At 43.8% G+C, this 21,240-nt stretch overlaps 1 protein-coding gene across 1 annotated transcript; it reads right to left on the bottom strand.

Moving 5' to 3' along the window:
- Nucleotides 1-434: 434 nt before the first annotated feature.
- LOC128347816 (zinc finger protein RFP-like) lies at nt 435-21,240 on the bottom strand. Its single transcript, XM_053302966.1, has 8 exons — nt 21,068-21,240; nt 18,618-19,126; nt 13,586-13,681; nt 9,281-9,511; nt 6,832-6,854; nt 4,869-4,987; nt 4,412-4,441; nt 435-960 (listed from the first exon to the last, which is right to left on the bottom strand). The coding sequence occupies exons 2-8, from the start codon at nt 19,044-19,046 to the stop codon at nt 455-457; spliced, it is 1,434 nt and encodes a 477-aa protein (XP_053158941.1). The 5' UTR covers nt 19,047-19,126; nt 21,068-21,240; the 3' UTR covers nt 435-454.

Genomic DNA, 21,240 nt, shown 5'->3' with positions numbered 1-21,240 from the left:
GGTTGGGTTTGCTGTGCGATCTGTGATTTTGTGCCATCTGTGATTTTTGCTGTGTGATCTGCAGGTCAGCTCTTGTAATTCAAGAAAACCCCACCCTTGCTCATTACTAGTTTTGTGGTTACTAGGGGAAAGGGTGGGTAAGGTTGCACTAGAAAGTAGCATGAAAGCTTGCAGTAGTGTGTATATATAGGGAGTAAGATCACACTTGGAACTTGTGTGAAAGCTTTGAACATCCCACAGTTTATTGCTGTCTGGAAAGAGAGCAACTTCAACTAGAGAAATTAGGAAGTGAAGCATCTTACACAGCATGGAGATAAGTATCAAGATGCTATTAAAATCACAGCTACAGATGTCAGCACCACTCTGTACTCTTTGGAGGAAGAGTGGGATATAAATGTAAAAATAAACACACAAATAAAGAAAACACAGTGAAATCCCACAGATAACCAGACATTTAATGTAAACTGAGAATTGTGCCCATATCTGCAACTTGGAAAAAAGGGAAGATTTTCTCACCTTTAAAATTGACAGATTGGAACATATAAAGAACACGGTAGTCATATGTATCACAAAATGACACTGTTGCTTCTTCATAATCCAAAGAAACCTTGATCTCTTCTGGGTTGTTGTTCAGGTATAGTGGAGTGACTTGGGAACTGAATGCTACATAGGAACCATTCTGACACCCCAGAGCAAAGATCCCCTCCTTGGGAATAATACAGACATCTCCTTTTCTCTCCACAGATACTCCTAAAGCCCAACTTTTCCCATGGCCTACATTGACCTTCCAATAATGTTTTCCGGAGATGAATCCCTTCATTCCAAGTACACAGTGAAAATTTCCAATTCTCTTTGAGCTGGAGGGAAATTCCTGAAGGATATCTCTGCATCTTACACATTTCCGATCTGCAGACACAATATATTGGGGATGGGCTGTTTCTGGAGCCAACAATACATTTTCTGAAAGAGTACAGGTACAATGGTCAGATCAGATAAAATGTTATTGTACTAGCCATAGGCCATGACAGAATAAAGGTCAGAAACCAAGCCCTAAGAACCAAGCACTAAGCGATGGCATCAGGAGCAGAATCATTAGTGATCAAATTGCAAAAAGAAAGAGAGCTTGTAGGCAACTTATTGACTGCCACTTATATAAACATTAGCAAAAATAAAAAATAGAGAAGTAAATTGATACCAGTACTCAAAGACTGGAGTAGGAAGATCTGGCAAACCATGTTAACCCAGGGCCACCAACAAGTGTTCCTTCTAACAGATTCCCAGATGTTGTTGACTACAACTCCCATAATCCCTAGCCAAAGGCTGTTGCAGCTGGGAATGATGGGAGATTTATTTATTTATTTATTTATTTATTTATTTCATTTGTAAACCGTCCTATCCGAAGGCTGTGGGCGGTGTACAACTAGTTTAAAAAGACACAAAAAAACGTACCATTTAAAACAGTGCTCAAAACAATATAAAAACAATTCAAAACCATTTAAAACACTTTTTAAAACAATTTAAAAACCTTGGAAGGCCAGACCAAACAAGTAAGTTTTTACAACTCTCTTAAAGGCCGACAGCAAGCCTAAACTGCAGATATCTGCCAGGAGTGCATTCCATAGGCCAGGAGCAGCTACAGAAAAGGCCCAGTTCTGGGTCACCACCAGACATACTGGTGGTAACTGGAGATGGACCTCTCCATCTCCAGTTACCAGATGTTGTAGTGAACAACATCTGGAAATCCCTGTTAGAGGAAACAGTGCTCCCAACCCTCTAGCATTGGCCTGGAGTGTCCAGGAATCAGCATCAACCTCCAGATAACTATTGAAAGTGAGCCTGAGATTTTAATGGCTTGGTATTGTAAATCAAATAAATAAATCCTGGAATAGATTCAGTCAGTGTTGGAAATCCTAGAAAAATGACAGCCTTTCATTATATACTGGAATACATTACAAACAAAAGAAAATGTATAACAATATAATCAGTGTTGAAAAAATATAGGTGGGAAAATACACACATACAGTTATCAGTAATACTGTTTATATTGCTTGTTGGCCTGCAGCCAACAACATAACAGCCTGCAGCCTTCAACATAAAGTTAGTAGGCATCGGAAAAATGCCTCTCTCTCTCTCTCTCTCTCTCTCTGTGTGTGTGTGTACACAATGCTGAGAAAATTTTTGTGAACCCCCCCAGGATGATATGTATGTTAGCACAATTCTTATTCAAAACATGATTAGATCCTGAGCTAAATCCTGATAAGAGAGAATGGCAACTCCATTGAATAAGTACCTCAGGCAAAAAGGATATATTTTGAATATTCACCCAACAGAAAGCCTGAGCAACAAACATCCTTGCATGAAAAAGTATGTGAGCCCTGCATTCAGAACCCTTCATTCCATGGCACCTCCTTGAGCAGCAATAACTACAACTCAGTGTTTCTTGTATATGGTGACCAGTCTCTCACATTGGCTTGGAGAAAACTTGACCAATTCTTCCATACAAAACTGTTCCAGCTCTGTGAAATTCAAGGGCTTCCTTGCATGAACAACTCACTTCAGGTCTTGCCAAACATTTCAATAAAAGGTTTAGATTGGGACTGACTCGGCCACTCAAGTACCACTCAAAAAAAGATGAATAAAAAGGAAAATCTCTTCTGTGGTAGACTTACTTGAACGCTTAGGGTCACTGTCTTGCTGCATGACCCACTTTCAGCTCAGCTTCAGCTCACAGACAGATGGCTTGACATTTTCCTCTATAATTTTCTGATATGCAGTGGAATTCATAGTTTCATCAATGATGGCAAGCTGTCCATGTCCTGATGCAGCAAAACAGCCCCAAACCATGATGCCTCCACCACCATGCTTGAAAGTCAGGATGAGGTTCTTATTTTGGAAGGCAATGTTTGGCTTTTGCCAAATGAAACAATTTGTTTTGCCCCAAAATTTCAATATTTGATTCATCTGTCCAGAGAACATCATTCCAGAAGCCTTGTGGGTATTTATCCAGACACTCCTTGGCGAACCTGAGCCAAACAGCAATGTTCTTTTTAGATAGCAGTGGTTTCTCCCTAGCTATCATTCCCATTCAGTTTTTTTCTAATGGTTGACACATGAACCCTCACATCAGCCACAGCAAGAGAGGCCTGCAGATCTTTAGATGTTAAGCTAGGGTTCCTTGTGGAAATATGGATGATTTTTCAAGTTGCTCTTGCAGTGATATTGGCAGGACAACCATTCCTGGGTTAAGTCACTGTAGTCTTCAGCTTTTCCCATTTGTAGACTGTCTGACAGTGGATAGATGAAGCCCCAAATACTTAGAAATGGACTTGTATCCTTGTCCAGAAAGATGAGCATCAACCACTCTTTTTTGTAGATCCTTTGGAATTTCTTTTGATTGTGGCATGGCAAGTTCCCACTGACTGTCATGGTGCAGACCTAACTCAGGACCTTTAAGACCTTTATATAGGATAGGATGCTCAAAAACAGTCATACAGTTTTCCTCTGCCGTGTGGTTTACTTGTTACCCAATTCATTAGGCACGTGATTGTGATTAGCCCATTGATCACAACCAAGTGATTGTGAACCTCATTAGAGGTTCACTTACCATCTCACACAGTGATCCTGAACTGGTCTCCTTGTTCCTACTTTGTACATTATTGTGACTCAAGAAACACAGCATTGCTTAATTCATGCTCTTTTATTGCATTAGGAAAAACTGGTTTCAATTATGCAAGGATATCATGGTAAGACCTTGCAGTGTGATTCTCATGATTCTACTTGGGGTTCACAAACCTTTTCTCAGCACTGTATAATAATGTCTTAAGGGCCATTTGGGAAAGGCTGAGATCTAGTGGTTGGCTTTTAATGTGCAAACAGCAAAGAAATTAACACCAAATTGCACACACTTGCTTAGTGCCCACATTTCCCAGCCCAAAGGTCCCCTGTCCCAGGTCTTAAGGGAAAGACCCTTGCTTTGCATGCAAAAGGTCCCAGGTTCAATTCCTGGCGTCTCCAGGTAGGACTGGGAAAAGACCCATCTGAATCTGGAGAGCTCACTACACACAATACTGAGCTAGATGGACCAAGAGTCTGACTCGGTGTAAGGCAGCTTCCTATGAGACCAGGGTTGAACATATGAAGCTGTCTTGCACTGAGTTAGACCACTGGTCCACCTAGCCCAGTACTGTGTTTATGCTGAGTCTGCCATCTATGCTGAGTCTGCCGTTTATGCTGAGTCTGCCGTCGGAGGTGCCCAAGCCCTTGCATAAACCTCACATTGTCCCTGGTGCCTCAGTTTCTCATACTCCAGGCGATCTGGGAGTGTGACAAATTTGCAATACAGGCAGAGTCTTATTTCTCCCTTACTATGAGAAATGAACATTCAGTTTATTCCATTGTGACAGAAACTTACCTTCTACCCACTTTAGTTCAGACAGGTTATCTAGAAGAAGAAAAAGAGGAAAGACATAGATGAAGCTCTGCCCTTGGTTAACAAAAAATATTCAACAACTTGCAAATGTGTATGATACACTTGTGTGCGCGCACACAGGCTGACATATAGCAATAGCAATAGCACTTACATTTATATACCGCTCTATAGCCGAAGCTCTCTAAGCGGTTTGCAATGATTTTAGCATATTGCCCCCAACATTCTGGGTACTCATTTTACCAACCTCGGAAGGATGGAAGGCTGAGTCAACCTTGAGCCCCTGGTCAGGATCGAACTTGTAACCTTCTGGTTACAGGGCAGCAGTTTTACCATTGCGCCACCAGGGGCTCATTGGGGCTCATAACTGAAAGACACAGGGTTAGCTAGCCAACAGCAAAACTTCTCAGCGATCAGCTATAGAAATATGTTGCTGGGTTACCTTTGATTTTCTTCAGAACACTTTGCAATGATGTGCTTTGTCTGGAGAACTTCTTGAGCTTTTTCCTGAGATCTGATGAATCAGACACAGCAGGAGGCTGAAACTTCCTCTTCTTGGGTCTAGATGGGTGTTTTTTAAAAGAGAGAAATCCAAATAGGAATGGATGCATAAGTTAGGCCTGCACAACTTGTGACCTACAAAGCCAAAAGCACAACCATATGAGGCGGTAGCTCTGTGGTAGAGTGCCTGCTTTTTATGCAGAAGGTCCCAAGTTCAATCCCTAGCATCTCCAGGTAGGGCTGGGAAAGACTCCTGCCTGAAATCTTGGAGAAGCTGCCGCCACTGTAGACCAGAGTTGCCAGAACCTAAGGGGTATACTCGTGGGTCAAATGGGCCGTAAGCCAGAATTTGGCTTTTTAAAAGCCAAATCTGGCCACCTAGCTGTAGACAGTACTCTTCTAGATGGACTAATGGTCAAACTTGGTATAAGGCAGCTTCCTATAGTCCTATGTGCTTGACAACCTCTCTGTTTTTCCAATTGCGGTCAGCAGAAAAAAGGAAATTTATTTCTGATGAGCTGGCATACAAAGCTGGCAGACTGCATTCATCTTGTTGGGTCACAAGTTATTTACCTTTGCTAACTGTGGAAAGAGGCTACACCTTTCAAAGTGGTTATTCTCTTATATTTAACGGGGAAAGTGGCCTCATTGAAAGTGTTGAATCAGATACTTGGGATAATTAGGAAGGACTGAAAATAAAGCTGCTAATATCATAATGCCCTTATGCAAATCTGTGGTGTGGCCTCATTTGGAGTACTGTGTACAGTTCTGGTCACCGTATTTCAAAAGGAACATTGTAGAACTGGAAAAGGTGCAAAGGCAGCCGAGATGATCAGGGGCCTGGAGCACCTTCCTTATGAGGCAAGATTGCAAGCTCTGGGGCTTTTTAGTTTAGAAAAAAATTGACTAAGAAGAAACATGATAGAGATCTATAAAATTATATATGGTGTGGAGAGAATGGACACAGACAAACATTTCTCCTTCTCTCACAACACAAGAACCAGGAGTCATCCCATGAAATTGATTGCCAGGAAATTTAGGACCAACAAAAGGAAGTACTTTTTCACACAGCACATAATTAACCTATGGAATTATATGCCATGGGATGTGGTGATGGCCACCAGTCTGGGTAGCTTTAAAGAGCTTACACAAATTCATGGAGGACAGGTCTATCAATGGCTACTAGTCTTGATGGCTAGGCTGCATCCAGCCTCAGAGGCAAGATGCCTCTAAATACCAGTTGCAGGGGAACAACAGCAGGAGAAAGGGCATACTTTCATCTCCTGCTTATGGGCTTCACAGAGGCATCTAGTGGGCCACTGTGTGAAACAGGATGCTGAACTATACAGGCATTGACATAACCAGCAGGGCTGTTCTTATGTTCTATATGTCCCTATTCAACCCCAGCACAGTGTCTCTCCAGTGGCTGTTGCTGATGTTTACCTTGTATTTCTTTTTGGACTGTAAGCTTTTTGGGGACAGGGAACTATCTTCTTTTTATATGTAAACTGCATTGAGGATTTTGTTGTTGCTGTTGTTGTTGTTGTTGAAAAGCATAAATAATAATAATAATAATTATTATTATTATTATTATTATGCTTTTCAACATACTGTTAATAATATATTATTATTATATTATTAATATTATATTATAAATATTATATTATATTATATATTAATAATATAATAATATATTAATATTATAAGAGTAAAAGAATCTTTAAATACCACTTTTCAGCAACAAAAAAGTGTTCAATGTGGTTTACCCGGCAAAAAGAATGAGAAGATAGTTTCCTATCCCAAAGTAGATCATGACTTTAGAAATGCCTGTTCCCTGCAGTGCTCCTAGGCATTCTGTGCTTCCATGGAGAAATGGAAGCAAGAGAGAAAACTGAGCCTCTTACCTGTTCAAGAAGTTTCCAGGGTTCTGGTGGGAAAACAAACAGGGCAGTTGTCAAACATGCAAACTGGGACACCCCACTCCACTTTCTCTCTATTGTGGGAAGGAGTTCACCTTCTCACCACATTGTGTTCTCCTTGAACTGCTTACTGCTTAAGTCATTTAATTCAGGCTAAGCACCTGCTCTGGGAATAGGAAGTAAAGCCCTTTGTCCTCTTTGCTAAGCAGGGCCCACTCTGGTTTGAATTTGTATTGGAGTTGGAGACTACATGTGTGAGCACTATAAGATATTCCCCTTAGGGGATGAGGCCGCTCTGGGAAGAGCATCTGAATACTTGCATTCAGAAGGTTCCAAGTTCCCTCCCTGGCATCTCCAGATAGGACTGAGAGAGACTCCTGCCTGCAAACTTGGAGAAGCTGCTGCCAGTCTGGGTAGAAAATTCTGAGCTATGGTCTGACTCAGTAGAAGGCAGCTTCCTATGTAATATAATGAGTTTTAGACCATTTCAAATAACCTAGTTCTCCTGGATTTCTGCCAGCTGGTGGACTACAAAAGTCATTCCTCCCTGGGAATTGCATGAATTCACTTTCAGGTATTCCTCAGTATTATAGCAAGCATACTACATGAGATTTGTAGACATTGCATGAAGCCCCTGCAAGTTGCATCCATGACAATAATGCAAGACCCTGCTTTGCATGGAAGAACCTGGAGGAAAATAGCTTTGTTGTATGTGGGGGCAGGGGAATAGAGAGTAAATGACTGTGCTGCTCATCAGCACAGGGGTGTAACTATAATAAGGCAAGGGGAGGCAGTTGTCTGGGGCCCACTGCCTTGGAGGGCCCCCCAGAGGCAAGTCACATGACTGACTCCCGCCCCCCCCCCCCCCGGCGCCCCGCTGCACACCTGCCCGGGCTTCCTTCCGTTGTATTCATCCTCTGCAGGGGCATAGCAAGGTTGGAGGGGGCCCAGAGACAAGATTTTAAAATGGGCCCCTCGCTGATATACACACACAAACACTTCACAATATATCATGCACTCACACTCTCATCCCCATTATGAATACGGTGAATATCTAGTTCACATTGAATCTAGTTTTTTTACTCTCTGCTCATCTCCAAGAGACTCAACATAATTCATAGGGGGTGCAACATGGGTGGGTGGGGAGTCATGTGATGTGCCTCTGGGGGGCCCCTCGAGGCAGTGGGGCCCCAAGACGACTGCCTCCTCTTGCCTAATGGTAGTTACGCCCCTGATCCTCTTAAATTGATGTGAGTGTTAAGACCTGGAGCTACCAGAACAGCATGTCTTTCTCGAATACCATTAAATGACTTACATCATCCACAATTTACAAAACCTTAAGATTTCTTTACTTCATGAGCTGAGCTTCAGTGCGGGGGGGCATTTTAAAATCTTGTCTCTGGACCCACTCCAACCTTGCTACGCCCCTGCACCAGCAGATTGTTAATGCATATTCAGGACTCAAGGAGGTGGAGGAGATGTAAAACTAGGGAGATCACAGCCTAACAGATTTTTAAAAGCTTTAAAAAATAAAATAAAATAAAATAAAAGGGCAAGCAAGCCAAAACCATGCCTTGGAATGTTGTGGGCATGGTACTGAGGGCTGAATCACCAATTGGACCCATTTTCAACACCTAGAAGCTGTTCTCACGAGCAACCTAGCTCAGGCAGGAGCCTGAGGAGACACAGAGATGGGTGCCTAGAGCACCTGTCTGATAGGGGAATCCCCCAAGGCACTACACATTGCGCGGTGCCTTGTGGGATATCTGGAAACTGGGGGAACTAGTCCTGGCCTCTGTTGATCCACGCTGCCGGGAGCAGCACCAGTACTGATCTACGCTGCTCCTGGCAGTGCAGGTTGTGTGGGCACGCAGCTCACGCGCCAAAGAAACAACCATCAATCACCTTGGAGAAGGTAGGCCCACACGGTCATGTGAATAGCCTCATAATGTCATTTCACATGGCCATGGCAATGAATGCAGTCTCTGGAAGAAGTATTGGATTTTTGCAAATATAAAGTATTGCACAGTGAGAAAATGCAACAATCACAGAACAAATGTAGAGACATGTCCCATCTCTACTGGAAGGACAATTCTTAAAGGCCTTCTCAATAGCAGTGCCCAAGTCTGGAACTTCTTCCCTAGAAGATATGCCTCGTTCCCTCAGTATGCTGTTTTCAACATTGTCTTAAAACATTTATTTAAAATGGCATTTAAACTGCCTAGGTAGCTTTTGGAAGAATGTTGTTGACTTCTATATGCTATTCTGTCTCTGTCATGCATCTCTTTTAGCTTTTAAATATATTTTGTTGTGTTAATTTAATCTTTGTAAGCTGCCTTAGGCATAGGCAAGAAGGGTGGAATATTTTAAATAAATTTCTTGGGCAAAAAAACAACAACCCCGATTGCACAAAAAAGCTTCAACACAGCCTTACCCACAGGAGTTCATTTGCTGACTTCTGGCTCATCTGATCAGTTTCATTGATAAGGGCACCGAGATGAGAGATCTCCTCAGAAAATTTAGTTGCGTGTTCTTCCTTCTTTTTTTCAACCTCCATCGTCAGATCTTTCAATTGGTCCAAAAGGATTTGTTCTTGTTGTTCAAGAAGATGGTGCAGCTGCTGAAATTTTGACACAAGCTTCTGTCTCTCAGCTTCTGTTTCACTCTGACAGATACAAACAGGGTGGGGGAAACATTAGTGCCAATAATACAGTATTTCTTTATTATTTATTTATTTATTACATTTATACCGCCCTTCCGATACGGCTCAGGGCGGTTCACAACATGATAAAAACAATTAAAAACAAATTAACTATTAAAATCAAACTATTAAAACACAATAAAACAGCTAAAAGCCCTGAAAATCAGGGCAATGATTTAAAACAGTTTAAAACAATTAATCATTTAAAACTCTGGAAGGCCAGGCCAAATAAGTATGTTTTAAGGGCTCTCTTGAAGGACAGCAATGATCTCAGATTACGGATTTCTGCCGGGAGTGCATTCCATAGCCCAGGAGCAGCTACAGAGAAGGCCCGCCTCTGCGTCGCCACCAGACGAATTGGTGGCAACTGGAGACGGACCTCCTCAGATGACCTTAACGTGCGGTGGGGATCATGTAAAAGAAGGCGCTCTCTAAAACCTTACTCTTAAACCTTACTTCTGCCCATCTTCTGCTTCTGCTCTCTTCTTAAACCTTACTTCTGCCCATCTGCCAATACAGAATTTCCTCGGGGGGGAAAGAGTTCTTAATGATTGCACTATGAATGGAATAGCAGTTCCTCATTCAAAATTGCCTTTGGAAGGTCGGAGACCTGGGATTAATTTTCACAACCTGTCCTGTGTGCTTTCCAGATTAACCCTTACCACAGTGTCACTACAGATCTGCAAAGTATGCTTCCGTACTTCCTGTGTTGTGACACCACAGTCCCTGCATTGACAGCGAGGTGCCAGTCACATTTCTGATGCCTTACTTTGGATTTTATCTTTAAGATTTAATGCTACAACGTTGCAAGTCTATTGCAGAAAAATAGCTGTATTTTCCCCTTGTTGTAGGAGTTTGAGATTCTGGGGATGGTTTTCAAAATGATCCTGCCAAGTCAAAGCACATTACTACTGATCTAGGACGTAATCTGGAAAGTGCCCTGGTGAGATGGGTTGTGAAAATTGTTTGTGACAATTCCACTTTATCTTAAAAGCAGAATTAGGTAAGCATTAGTTGAAGCTAAGAGATGGATACAGATTGATTTGGTCTGCAGAAATTTCAGAACTGCTCACTCTCCATGTAGACAGCCCAGAAGTTCCTGGAGAAGATTCACACCCTAAGTGTAAAATAACTGAAGTGCTCTAGAAGTTTACCCTAAACTTCTAAGCATAAATACATGGAAGCAAGTTCACACAATCCTAGAATTTTAGAGTTGGAAGGGAACTTGGTGGTAAGAACATAAGAACAGCCCTGCTGGATCAGGCACAAGGTCCATCTAGTCCAGTATCCTGTTTCACACAGTGGCCCACCAGATGCCACTGGGTAGCCCACAGACAAGAGGTCTGTGCATGCCCTCTCTTCTGCTGTTGCTCCCATGCAACTGGTATTGAGAGGCATCATGAATACCAAGCTGGAGATGGCCCACAGCCGCCAGACTAGTAGCCATTGATAGACCTGAACTCCATGAATCTGTCTAATCCCCATTTAATGCCTTCTAAGCTGGTGGCCATCACCACATCCCATGGCAAAGAATTCCACAGAAAAATTATGCTCTGTGTGAAAAAGTACTTCCTCTTGTCGGTCCTAAATTTCCCGACCTTCCATTTCATGGGGTGACCCCTAGTTCTAGTGTTGTGAGAGAGGGAGAAATATTTCTCTCTGTCCACTCTCTCCACTCCATGCATAATTTTACACACCTCAATCATGTCATAAGAACAGCTCTGCTGGATCAGGCCCATCTAGTCCAGCATCCTGTTTCACACAGTGGCCCACCAGATGCTGCTGGAAGCCACAGGCAGGAGTTGAGGGCATGCCCTCTCTCCTGCTGTTACTCCACTGCAACTGGTACACAGAGGTATCTTGACTTTGAGGCTGGAGGTGGCCTATAGCCCTCCTACTAGTAGCTGATGATAGACCTCTCCTCCATGAAGTTATCCAAACCCCTCTTAAAGACATCCAGGTTGTTGGCTGTCACCATATCTTGTGGCAGAGAATTCCACAAGTTGATTATGCGTTGTGTGAAAACGTACTTCTGTTCTTTGGTCCTAGATTTCCTGACAATCAATTTCATGGGATGAACCTGGTTCTAGTGTTATGTGACATGGAGAACAATTCCCCTCTATCCACTTCTTCCACACCATGCATGATTTTATAGACCTCTATCATGTCTACCTGCAGTCTTTTTTCTAAACTAAATAGCCACGCATCTTGTAGCCTTGCCTCATAAGAAAGGTGCTCTAGGCCCCCCTGATCATCTTGGTTGCCCTCTTCTGCACCTTTTCCAGTTCTACAATGTCCTTTTTTAGATGTGGTGACCAGAATTATATGTAGTACTCCAGATGTGGCTGCACCATAGATTTGTATAAAGGACATTATAATATTAGCAGTTTTATTTTCAATCCCCTTCCTAATGATCCCTAGCATGGAATTGGCATTTTTCACAGCTGCTGCACATTGAGTCGACACTTTCAACGAGCTGTCCACCACGACCCCATGATCCCTCTCCTGATCAGTCACCAACAGCTCATATCCCATCAGCATATACTTGAAGTTGGGGTTCTTCATCCCAATGTGCATCACTCAGTATCTCCCCTTAGTCATCACCCAATGTTTCCCCTTAGTCGCCTCTTTCCCAACGTAAAGAGCCCCAGATGCTGTAGCCTTGCCTCATAAGGAAGGTGCTCCAGGCCCCTGATCATTTTGGTTGCCTCTTCTGCACCTTTTCCAATTCTACAATATCCTAGTCTTGGTCTTCTAGTCCCTGCACAGAGCATGGGAGAAAGACTCACCTAGCCTCCGCTAGCTCTTTGCTGCTTCCACCTTCATAGGTGCTGTACTACTATAATATAAGATACTTTTAAAAGCATACATAATTATTGTGGGGGGAGGCGTGGTATAATTGAGTTTTAACTATCAAGTGGCTGTCACACCCTCGGTCTCAGATAGTGAGGATGCTGACAGCCCTTCAGCCAATGCTGGGGTGCCTGAGGGGCAGAGCCTGGCTGCCGATTCCCAAGAGATGGCTGAGGCAGGTCTGGCTGATGTCCCAGAGCATGCACAGCAGTCTGAGGCAGCAGAGACAGGGACTGACAAACCGGAGGATGAGCTGTGCAGGCAACCCCCACTGACTCCACATCAGAGATGGGTCACAAGGCGGCAGGCGCATCTGGAACCCAGCAGGAGAAGTAAACGCCTCTTGCAGACGGCTGATAAGCCTTGAATCCCTGCCAGCTGAGAGTTATCAGCTTGGACTATAAAGCACGTCTACAGCTTGCAGTTAACCACTGGAAGACAACTTACGTCATCCGTAGTGTCGACAGCCTGTAGCCTGAGCCAGAGAGCGATTCCGAGCTGTGCTTTAGCCTCTGCAACCCAGACTTTTGTGAGCTACATTCTAGACCCCCCCTGCCGGTGCCTAGATTACTGACAGTGGCAAGCTATTAGTACCTTTGAAGTACCTAGCAATGCCCCTGCTGTTCAGTCTCTATTTGAAAAGTAACTGAGAGCCCACTGCTGCGTGAGGCAGACTGAATCACTGTCAAACATATAGTTAGGAAATTCTTCCTAATGTCTAGCCTAAATCTGTTTCCTTGTGATTTCAGCCTTCAGGGTCCTAGTCCTGCCCTCAGGAGCATCACGAAACAAGTCTACTCCTTCTTCTATGCGACAGCCTTTCAGATAGTCGAAGATGGCTATCATATCATCCCTTAGTCTCCTCTTCTCCATGCTAAACATATCCAACTCCTTTAACTGTTCCTCATAGGACTTGCTTTCCTGGACTCCCACACTATCTTCACTGCCTTCCTCTAACTCTATTTCCATTGAAATCTGTGGGACTTGCATATGAGATGTGACTGAATTCAGCCTAAGCCCAAACCAAGCTCAATTCTGTTGAAGCTAAGAAATGTTCAACCACTCCTTGTACAAGTCAATACATTTAAATCCAGGGTACCAAAGGAGTAGAGATAAATCTATTTGTAGTGTAGCCAACTTGCTAATTGCACCTTTACTTACACAGTATATCATAATAGCACTTACCAGCAATTCCCGAGTTGACTTCTCCCTATCTGATTTTAGTAACATAACTGCCTCTCTCTCTTCTTTCAACATTTGCAAATAGCGATGACTTTTAGCCTAAAGACAAACATAAATGTACATTTTTGACTTGACACCACAAATCAAAGGTATATTTACCATCTAAGTTATGGGGGGCAAGTGAAGATGACTCTTGCGGGGGGGGGGGGGACTTTGCCTCTTTTTTTTTTTTTTTTTTTTTAAGATAAGTAGTTCTCTTTCTTGCTTGGCTTTTACCATTTTAACAAATAATAGGAAGTCACAGCTCAATCAGCCATTGTACTAGAACATAAACATCAGGGACTGGAATACAAAGCTGATTGGATCAGACAACATTAGAAGTGACCATGGCGCTTTCCAGATCAGCTGCTCAACAGCAGCAAAATGCTTCCGTACAGGCAAATTCATTCAAAATGTAAACAGCAGGGGGAGCTGAAGAAACAGCAACCTTTTTACGCCAGATACACAACGTTATAGCACTATATCACAGTGATTAAATTCAAAACACGGCATTGGAAATCTGAACAGCACCCTGCTGTCAGTGTAGGGACTGCAGAGTCACAACGCAGGAAGTGTGGAAGCACACTTCAGAGATACGTTGTGACCCCGTTGCAGGGTCTAATTTGGAAAGCGCCCACCCATGTCAGCTACTCAAGCCAATCCTGGAAAAGTCTGTGGTGTATCAATAGCACAATCTGAAGTGCCATGTTGGCAATGCAAGCTAATATCAAGAAGTTGTGCAGATACAGGTGTGTGCATAGATTTAACCACACTGACCATAAAGCTACAATCAGTCAACAGATTTACTCCTCCATGCCTGGGGAAGACAGGAAGCAAGCAAAACCACCACCAGACACTTACTTTTCAGGACTCTGACTGAAGCCATCGCTGGAGAGTTTCTCTTAACAATATTCTTCACAATATTAAGCCATTCAAATTTCCAGGGCATTTTTCATACAGGGCTTTTTGCTCGCATCTCCTCCAAAATGAAGGGTGTGTGTGTTCACATATCAGGCAGATTTACCCCGAATTCCCTGTGAGCTGTCAGGGAGCACTTCACACATGATTTGTGTTTTCCACTGTGCATTAGAGTGTAGCCCGATTTGTATCCGGGGTAAAAAAATTACACTTTTTGTGTCAAGTTTTCGGGGCAGCTTTGAACTCACAGTAAAGCCTCACAGTAAACTCCCAGTAAAACCTGCTGTGTGAAAAATGCCCAGGCGCGTGCTTTCAATAGGCACCTGGAAATTGATGACTTTAAAAGGTAGGGAGAGCCGTCCTGGCTGCGCTGCAAATGCAGTGGGGCCAGATTTTGCTCGCAAATGGGGCACGCACCCCCGTTTGCAAGCAAAACCACACACCCTGTGTCTGACATCAGATGCTGACATCTGATGCAGGGGGTGTGGCTGGGGGGCCCGCTAGCAGCAGGCTGAACTGGGGCCACAGCTGGCCTCCCTATGCTACTGCCTCCTAGCATCAGTGTAGCTGGAGCCACCCCCGATTCTCCCACCCCTGATTCTCCCAGTGTAGCAGAGCTCTGGACATTGTGAAGGAACGGAAATAGCAGCTCCTTGTGCTGGCGGGAAGGAGCGGAAATATTAAGTGGCCAGCAGCATAATTTGCGTGGCATTTGCTCAAGGGTACAGTCTTTTTCCAGGAATCAAAACCAACTCGGCCGCACACTGTACCTTTACAGTCTGCTGACACCACCCTGCCCACTGCCTTCTCTCCTCCTGGGTCAATTTATCTGATCTTTTTTGGTGAGGATCTTTTAAGGCGGCAACATGGACTTCGATAGATAGATAATTAAATTGCTGTTAGTTACCTTGAACCCTTGGAATAGGGTGGGATATAAATCAAAAGACATACATTTTACACTTGCTTCCCATGTAAACACAAAGTGACTGTGGTAAGTTGCATTAAGAATTTTATTTTTAAAAAACAACCCCATTTCAGCTCTCTGTATTGTCCTTCTCCCTCTCCCCCTCCCTTTCTGACTCTGCTCCCATATTCTCTATTATATTATATTATTATTATTATTATTATTATTATTATTATTATTATTTACATTTATATCCCGCTCTTCCTCCAAGGAGCCCAGAGCGGTGTACTACATACTTGAGTTTCTCTTTCACAACAACCCTGTGAAGTAGGCTAGGCTAAGAGAGAAGTGACTGGCCCAGAGTCACCCAGCTAGTTTCATGGCTGAATGGGGATTTGACTACCCATCCTGGGACAAACTTCTAAATAACAAAATGGATTATCAGATAGGCTACAACAATACATACATACATAAACAAACCAACTGAAGGGGGAAAATCTAACTAGAATGTACTTTTAAATGTCAAACACGCTATTTATTTTAACATGTTTTATCCTGCCTTGGCATTAAAACGAAAGAATAGGGAATAAAATATGGCTGTAGGCAATGTTATTAAACATTTAAGTGTTTTAAAAGGTGCCCCTTAATTTTTGAATCATTGAAATCATGAATTAAGATCTGAAAAACTCACTAAATTTTAGTCCTGTAAAGTTTTCTTTCTACTTTAACTAACAACTATTATAATCACCCAGTACACACTTAGATGTGAGCAAAGCCATTAGATGATGTAAAAATTGCTTCTAGGGTATGCAAACCTATCAGGAAATGTAATTTGTTTCTGAACACCCTCCTTTGCATGAAATATTAGCTCCTAGGGGGACAGACATTCCAAAGATGAGATCAGCAACTGGGTGGCCACAGGGACAAATATGGATCCCTGAGTACCACCAATTGATCTTCCCAGTTGCCGCTCTAAATAGGAGAGCGCTGTGTGACAAGGACTCCTGATCTGATTCACCACCTTCCAACGTGTCCTAAGAAGGGCTCCTTCAGTTGCTGGCCAGGAGTTTTGGTTGTTTTCAGGAATCAGATGAATACATCCAAGGATGATCTTAAAACAAGACCACACTCTTGTGAATTCATCTGATTCCTTAAAATGAGTGCTGAATGCCCTGATGTATCACAAATAAGCAGGCCTGTAACCAGCCTCAAAATCTGGATGGCGGGGGCGGGGGCGGGATTGCAGAAGTCAGGGGAGGCAGGTTATAAAATGTTCAGTGAAAACAGTCAGTGAAGCTGGGGATGGAAGAGAATTTTTTGGTGTGGAAGGTACACACCACGCCACCAGCTAGCTCCGGGCTTGCAACTAAGGGCTTAGATTGCAGCTCTTTACTTTTTGACTCACCCCTTAATTTCAAAGGCATCCCAAGAGGGAAAGCATGGCAGTGCCACAGCGCTCAGATAAATAACTGCCAGCCTCCCGCCCCCAATAGCCCTGTGGTGGATTCGTCACCTCTGCTGCAAGAAGCTGTTTCAATATGGCATCCATGTCTGAATCTAGTCTCTCTGTGGCACATCATTCCATTTAATCCATTCCCCACTGGGGGGACCTCCATAGCCATGAATCCACCCCACTATTTGGAGCAAGATGGGCTTCCCTCATTTCAAGACATTTGGTTTTAACTACCCCTGCTTGAAGAGCAATTTCAAGTGAGTGTATTCGCTAGTCAATAACATCAAGGAATGGCATGCACGTGTGAAATGAGTGTCACAGATCCAACTCCACAGTCAGAACATTTTCTCGCATACAGTGAGGCTATTCTCACGATCGGCTAAAATCGGGCTAGGGGAGCCTAGCCTGATTTCAGCAGACCGTGAGAAGCACCGGGCTCACAGGCGAGCCTGGTTGCCGCAAAGCGGGTAACCCGCTTGCGAAGCCCTCCCCTAAGCCCAGGTTGGCAGATCGAGCGCTCCGCCAACCTGGGCTCTATGATCGTGTGTTGCCGTGGCATGGCTCTGTGCCATGGCAACTCATGAGGAAACCCCCGACTGGGAGGCTAAAAAGCAGCCTTCCGACTCGGGGGTCTCTCCTGCATGCTCTGCGCACCCACACAGCCCCTGAACGCCAAAGCCCCCCACCCAAGGCTGCAGCCTGCTCATGTGCAGGGAGAATGGGCTAAACCCACTCTCCCCACTAACCCTCTTGAGGCAGGTCTCACTGATCGCGAGACCCGCCTCAGTATCTTCTGCTGGAGGTGGTCGTTCACGTGTTCAGCTGTGAGTCATTGACTGACAACACACCTGGCTCATCCACAAACTGTAATTCTTAGGACAGGACAAGTGCCCTACCTAACCGTGTGTGCTCTTGTTTGCGAGGGGGAAAGGAAGGTCAGAGCAGGAGGAAGTGACTATCTAAGAAGTGGGGCTGGGTCAGACAGTGCTTTACTGCGCACTGACTTTACAGGTACTTTCCCGAAGCAGGAGGAAATGCCATCCATCTCAGCTCCTTTCTCCCAAACAATCACTTCCTCCTCCTCTGACCTTGCTTTCCCCCTTGCGGACGAGAGCACGGACAGCTCCCAAACAAGTGCCCTGCCCTAATTTTAATTGTGTGAATGAGCCTACCATGCATCAAGAGATGCATACATGCATGTGGGAGTCAAGCCCAGAGGTTAAGAAGCACGTTTCCATAGGTACATAGGAAGCTGCCTGACACTGACTCACACCATGGGAGTTTTTCACACCCAGCTTTTAGTTCACCTCTCCTCTGGAATGGAGGAGGTACGTTCACATATCGGCCAAATTTACCCTGAAGTCCCTGCAAGCTATTGGGGAGCACCTCACACACAATTAGGGTTACATGTTAGAGTGTAGCCCAAAAGAAATCCAAGGTTAAAAAAAACTTTTATCATCAGGTTTTGAGGGGGCAATTCATAGTAAAAGCCTCTCCAAAAACCCACAGTAAAGCCTGCTGTCTGGGAAAGCTCCTGATTCTGTCTAGCTGAGGATTGTCTACATTGACAGAGAGCAGTTCTCTAGGATTTGAGAGAAGACTGTCTGCCTGCCCTCTAGAGATGCCAGGGATTGAACCTGGGACCTTCGACATGGAAAGCAGATGCTCTGCCACTGAGCTATCCTCAGTGCCCATCCTTCCTTTGGGTCATTCTAGGTTACCTGGTAAACCAGAGCAGCTTTTTCTATGGAAAGTACAGGGTGGTCCCTATGCGCATTGAATATATCACACCGCCTGCAGAGGGGGGCTTGATCCAATTCACAGAAGAGTTCCAGGGGCTGCCGGTGCTTCTTGCACAGCTTCTGCTCCCCTGTCCCATTTGCCTTCCACTTGTTGAACTGTTTGGCCAGCTCCACAATATTTGCCAGGTGCCTGTTTGGCCGGAGGTTTTGCCAGGAAAAGGGCTTCCTGCAGTGTGGACAGGAAGATTTGGAGGAAGTTTGTCCTTTCCTGCACCGGGTGATGCAGTCACGGCAGAAGTTGTGCCCACAATCTATGATCATCACTGGAGTCTGAAAATAATCTAGACAAACAGGACAGCTGACTTCATCCTGGAGAGCTTCTTCTAGATTCAGAGCAGCCGAGGTCATCCTGCAGGAAGCCAGGAGCAGCAAATCGGAGTTTCCTTCCTCTTGATACAACAGCAGGTGTTTCCTTTAAGCATCAGGAACTAGATTAAAGGACACACACACCAAAAAAATGCATAAAACACATTTATATTTGAAGAAGATTTTAACTATTAGAGGTATAACATTCTTGAACAGTCTCCCAGCATATCCGTGGGCAGAGGCGTAACTAGGGAAAACGGCGCCCGGGGAAAACACTGAAATTGTGCCCCCCACGCCACCCTCCCCCCTCTGCGCCCCCAACATACATCTGACTGACACACATGTTTCAGAAAACTTTTATTTTAAAAATTTAAAAAATTACAAAAATTACCAAAAATTTCAAAATGCACTACATACTTAGGTTTTTCCTCACAACAACCCTGTGAAGTTGGCTTGTATCTCAAACATCAGAATTATGATGCAATGATGATACATACTACATTATACTTAGGTTTTTCCTCACAACAACCCTGTGAAGTTGGCTTGTATCTCAAACATCAGAATTATGATGCAATGATGATGATTATGATTATGATGCCCCTCCCTCATGCCCTGGTTCTGTTCCTGACTTTCCCTTGTGAGTGACTGTATTTTAACAAAACGAAAACCAAGGACTCCAAAGTAATTCGAGGGACTAGGGTGATAGTGCTAAAGACTCCTTATTCTCCCACTGTTAAAGAAAGACTCCCCGTTTCCAAAACTGTGTGCTATTTACACCAGAAAAGGTTTCAAATGGAGGGGGAAGCATTTATGCATTTATGCTTTGTTTTATGTTATGATCGCAAAGTTAGAAAAACTATAAAAGGGCCATTTTAGAGAAGATATGCACTGCCTTAGTTGCAAATCCTGCTTTTTGAGATTCCCTGCAATTGAATAAAGCGATAATATACACCTTTGCTATTTAAATTGGTTGGAGAGTATTTATGACAATAAAAAATGAAATGGCATTTCAGATGCAACATTGGTTGCCTAAGACCACTCAGATTTAACTAATCTTCATCACATTGACAAAAAGAGCAATTAAAATTAAAATCCATGACTAAAACCAAACCACTTTGGGGTTGTTTTTAATGAAAGGTGGTATATAAATTTAACAATAAATGTTTAGAAGTATATACTTTCACCCCCTGCCCAACCTACAATTAATTCCAGCTTATTTTCAAAGGGCTTCAAGTTTTATTTACAAATTGCTTGGCAGCACCAATGTTTAAGTAATCGCTAATTGCTCCTAATGATAGTTTTACTTATTGTTAAATTTATATACCACCTTTCATTAAAACATTCTCTGTTCATCTGATTTCAGTCTGGTTAATTAAATTGGTGGAGGTTTAGACTTTCCTGATGGGCTGAAACAGCTAATCCATTTTGATGATGACATATAATTAAATTAGCTTGCATTACATAGTGAAAAAGTCCAGGAAGGGAGAGATGGGGGGATGTGGAACCCAAGGTTCCACATCCCCCCATATCCCCCTCGCTGAACCTTTTCAGTTAAAACGCGCCGGGGAGTGAGAGTCAGAGACTTGGACTACGAAGACGCCACAGCGCCCAGTGCTGGATGAGCAATGCCAAGGGGGGGGGGGCGCGTGCCAGGACCGGGGGAGGGGGGCTGCTCTGCAAAAAAATTTAAAAAATAAATAAAAATAAATTTTTTCCGGCAAATCGGGGGGGGGGCAATTTTTGGTGCCCCCTGCCAAGTGGCGCCTGGGGCACGTGCCCTCCCTGCCCCCCCTATAGTTACGCCTATGTCCGTGGGTACAAAGAGCTTCATTCGGTTCTATGCACAACTGCACAATTTTGTGAAGAACTAGCTAAATACAAAACAGTGGCAACATATATGGAGAGGATGGAATAGGGATGGCCTGTAGGTGTGGATGACTGAGTGCCAGCCTAAACTTCCTTTTTCAGTGGGCTTTACCCTATGTCTCTTTTTACTGGGCCCCATTTCCTCTCTCCTTCTGCCCCTAGGAACCCCTGCCTCTGCCCAGATGCCTTATCTGTACCTTATCTAAGCTTCTCTTCTTTACTTCAGTCCTATTCAGTCATAGCCCATGTCAATTAGGAGAGCAGCAGCGCCATCAGCAGGGACATCAGCAGCTATTAAACAAGTTCCCAGCCTTATCTCAGGCCTCTTTCCTTTCCTTAGGTGTTTTTGTTGCTAGGCATGCAAAGTGGT

Source organism: Hemicordylus capensis, chromosome 2, assembly GCF_027244095.1.
Source record: "Hemicordylus capensis ecotype Gifberg chromosome 2, rHemCap1.1.pri, whole genome shotgun sequence".
In the NCBI taxonomy this organism is placed as follows: Eukaryota; Metazoa; Chordata; class Lepidosauria; order Squamata; family Cordylidae; genus Hemicordylus; species Hemicordylus capensis.
This window is presented reverse-complemented; position numbering and strand designations above follow the sequence as displayed.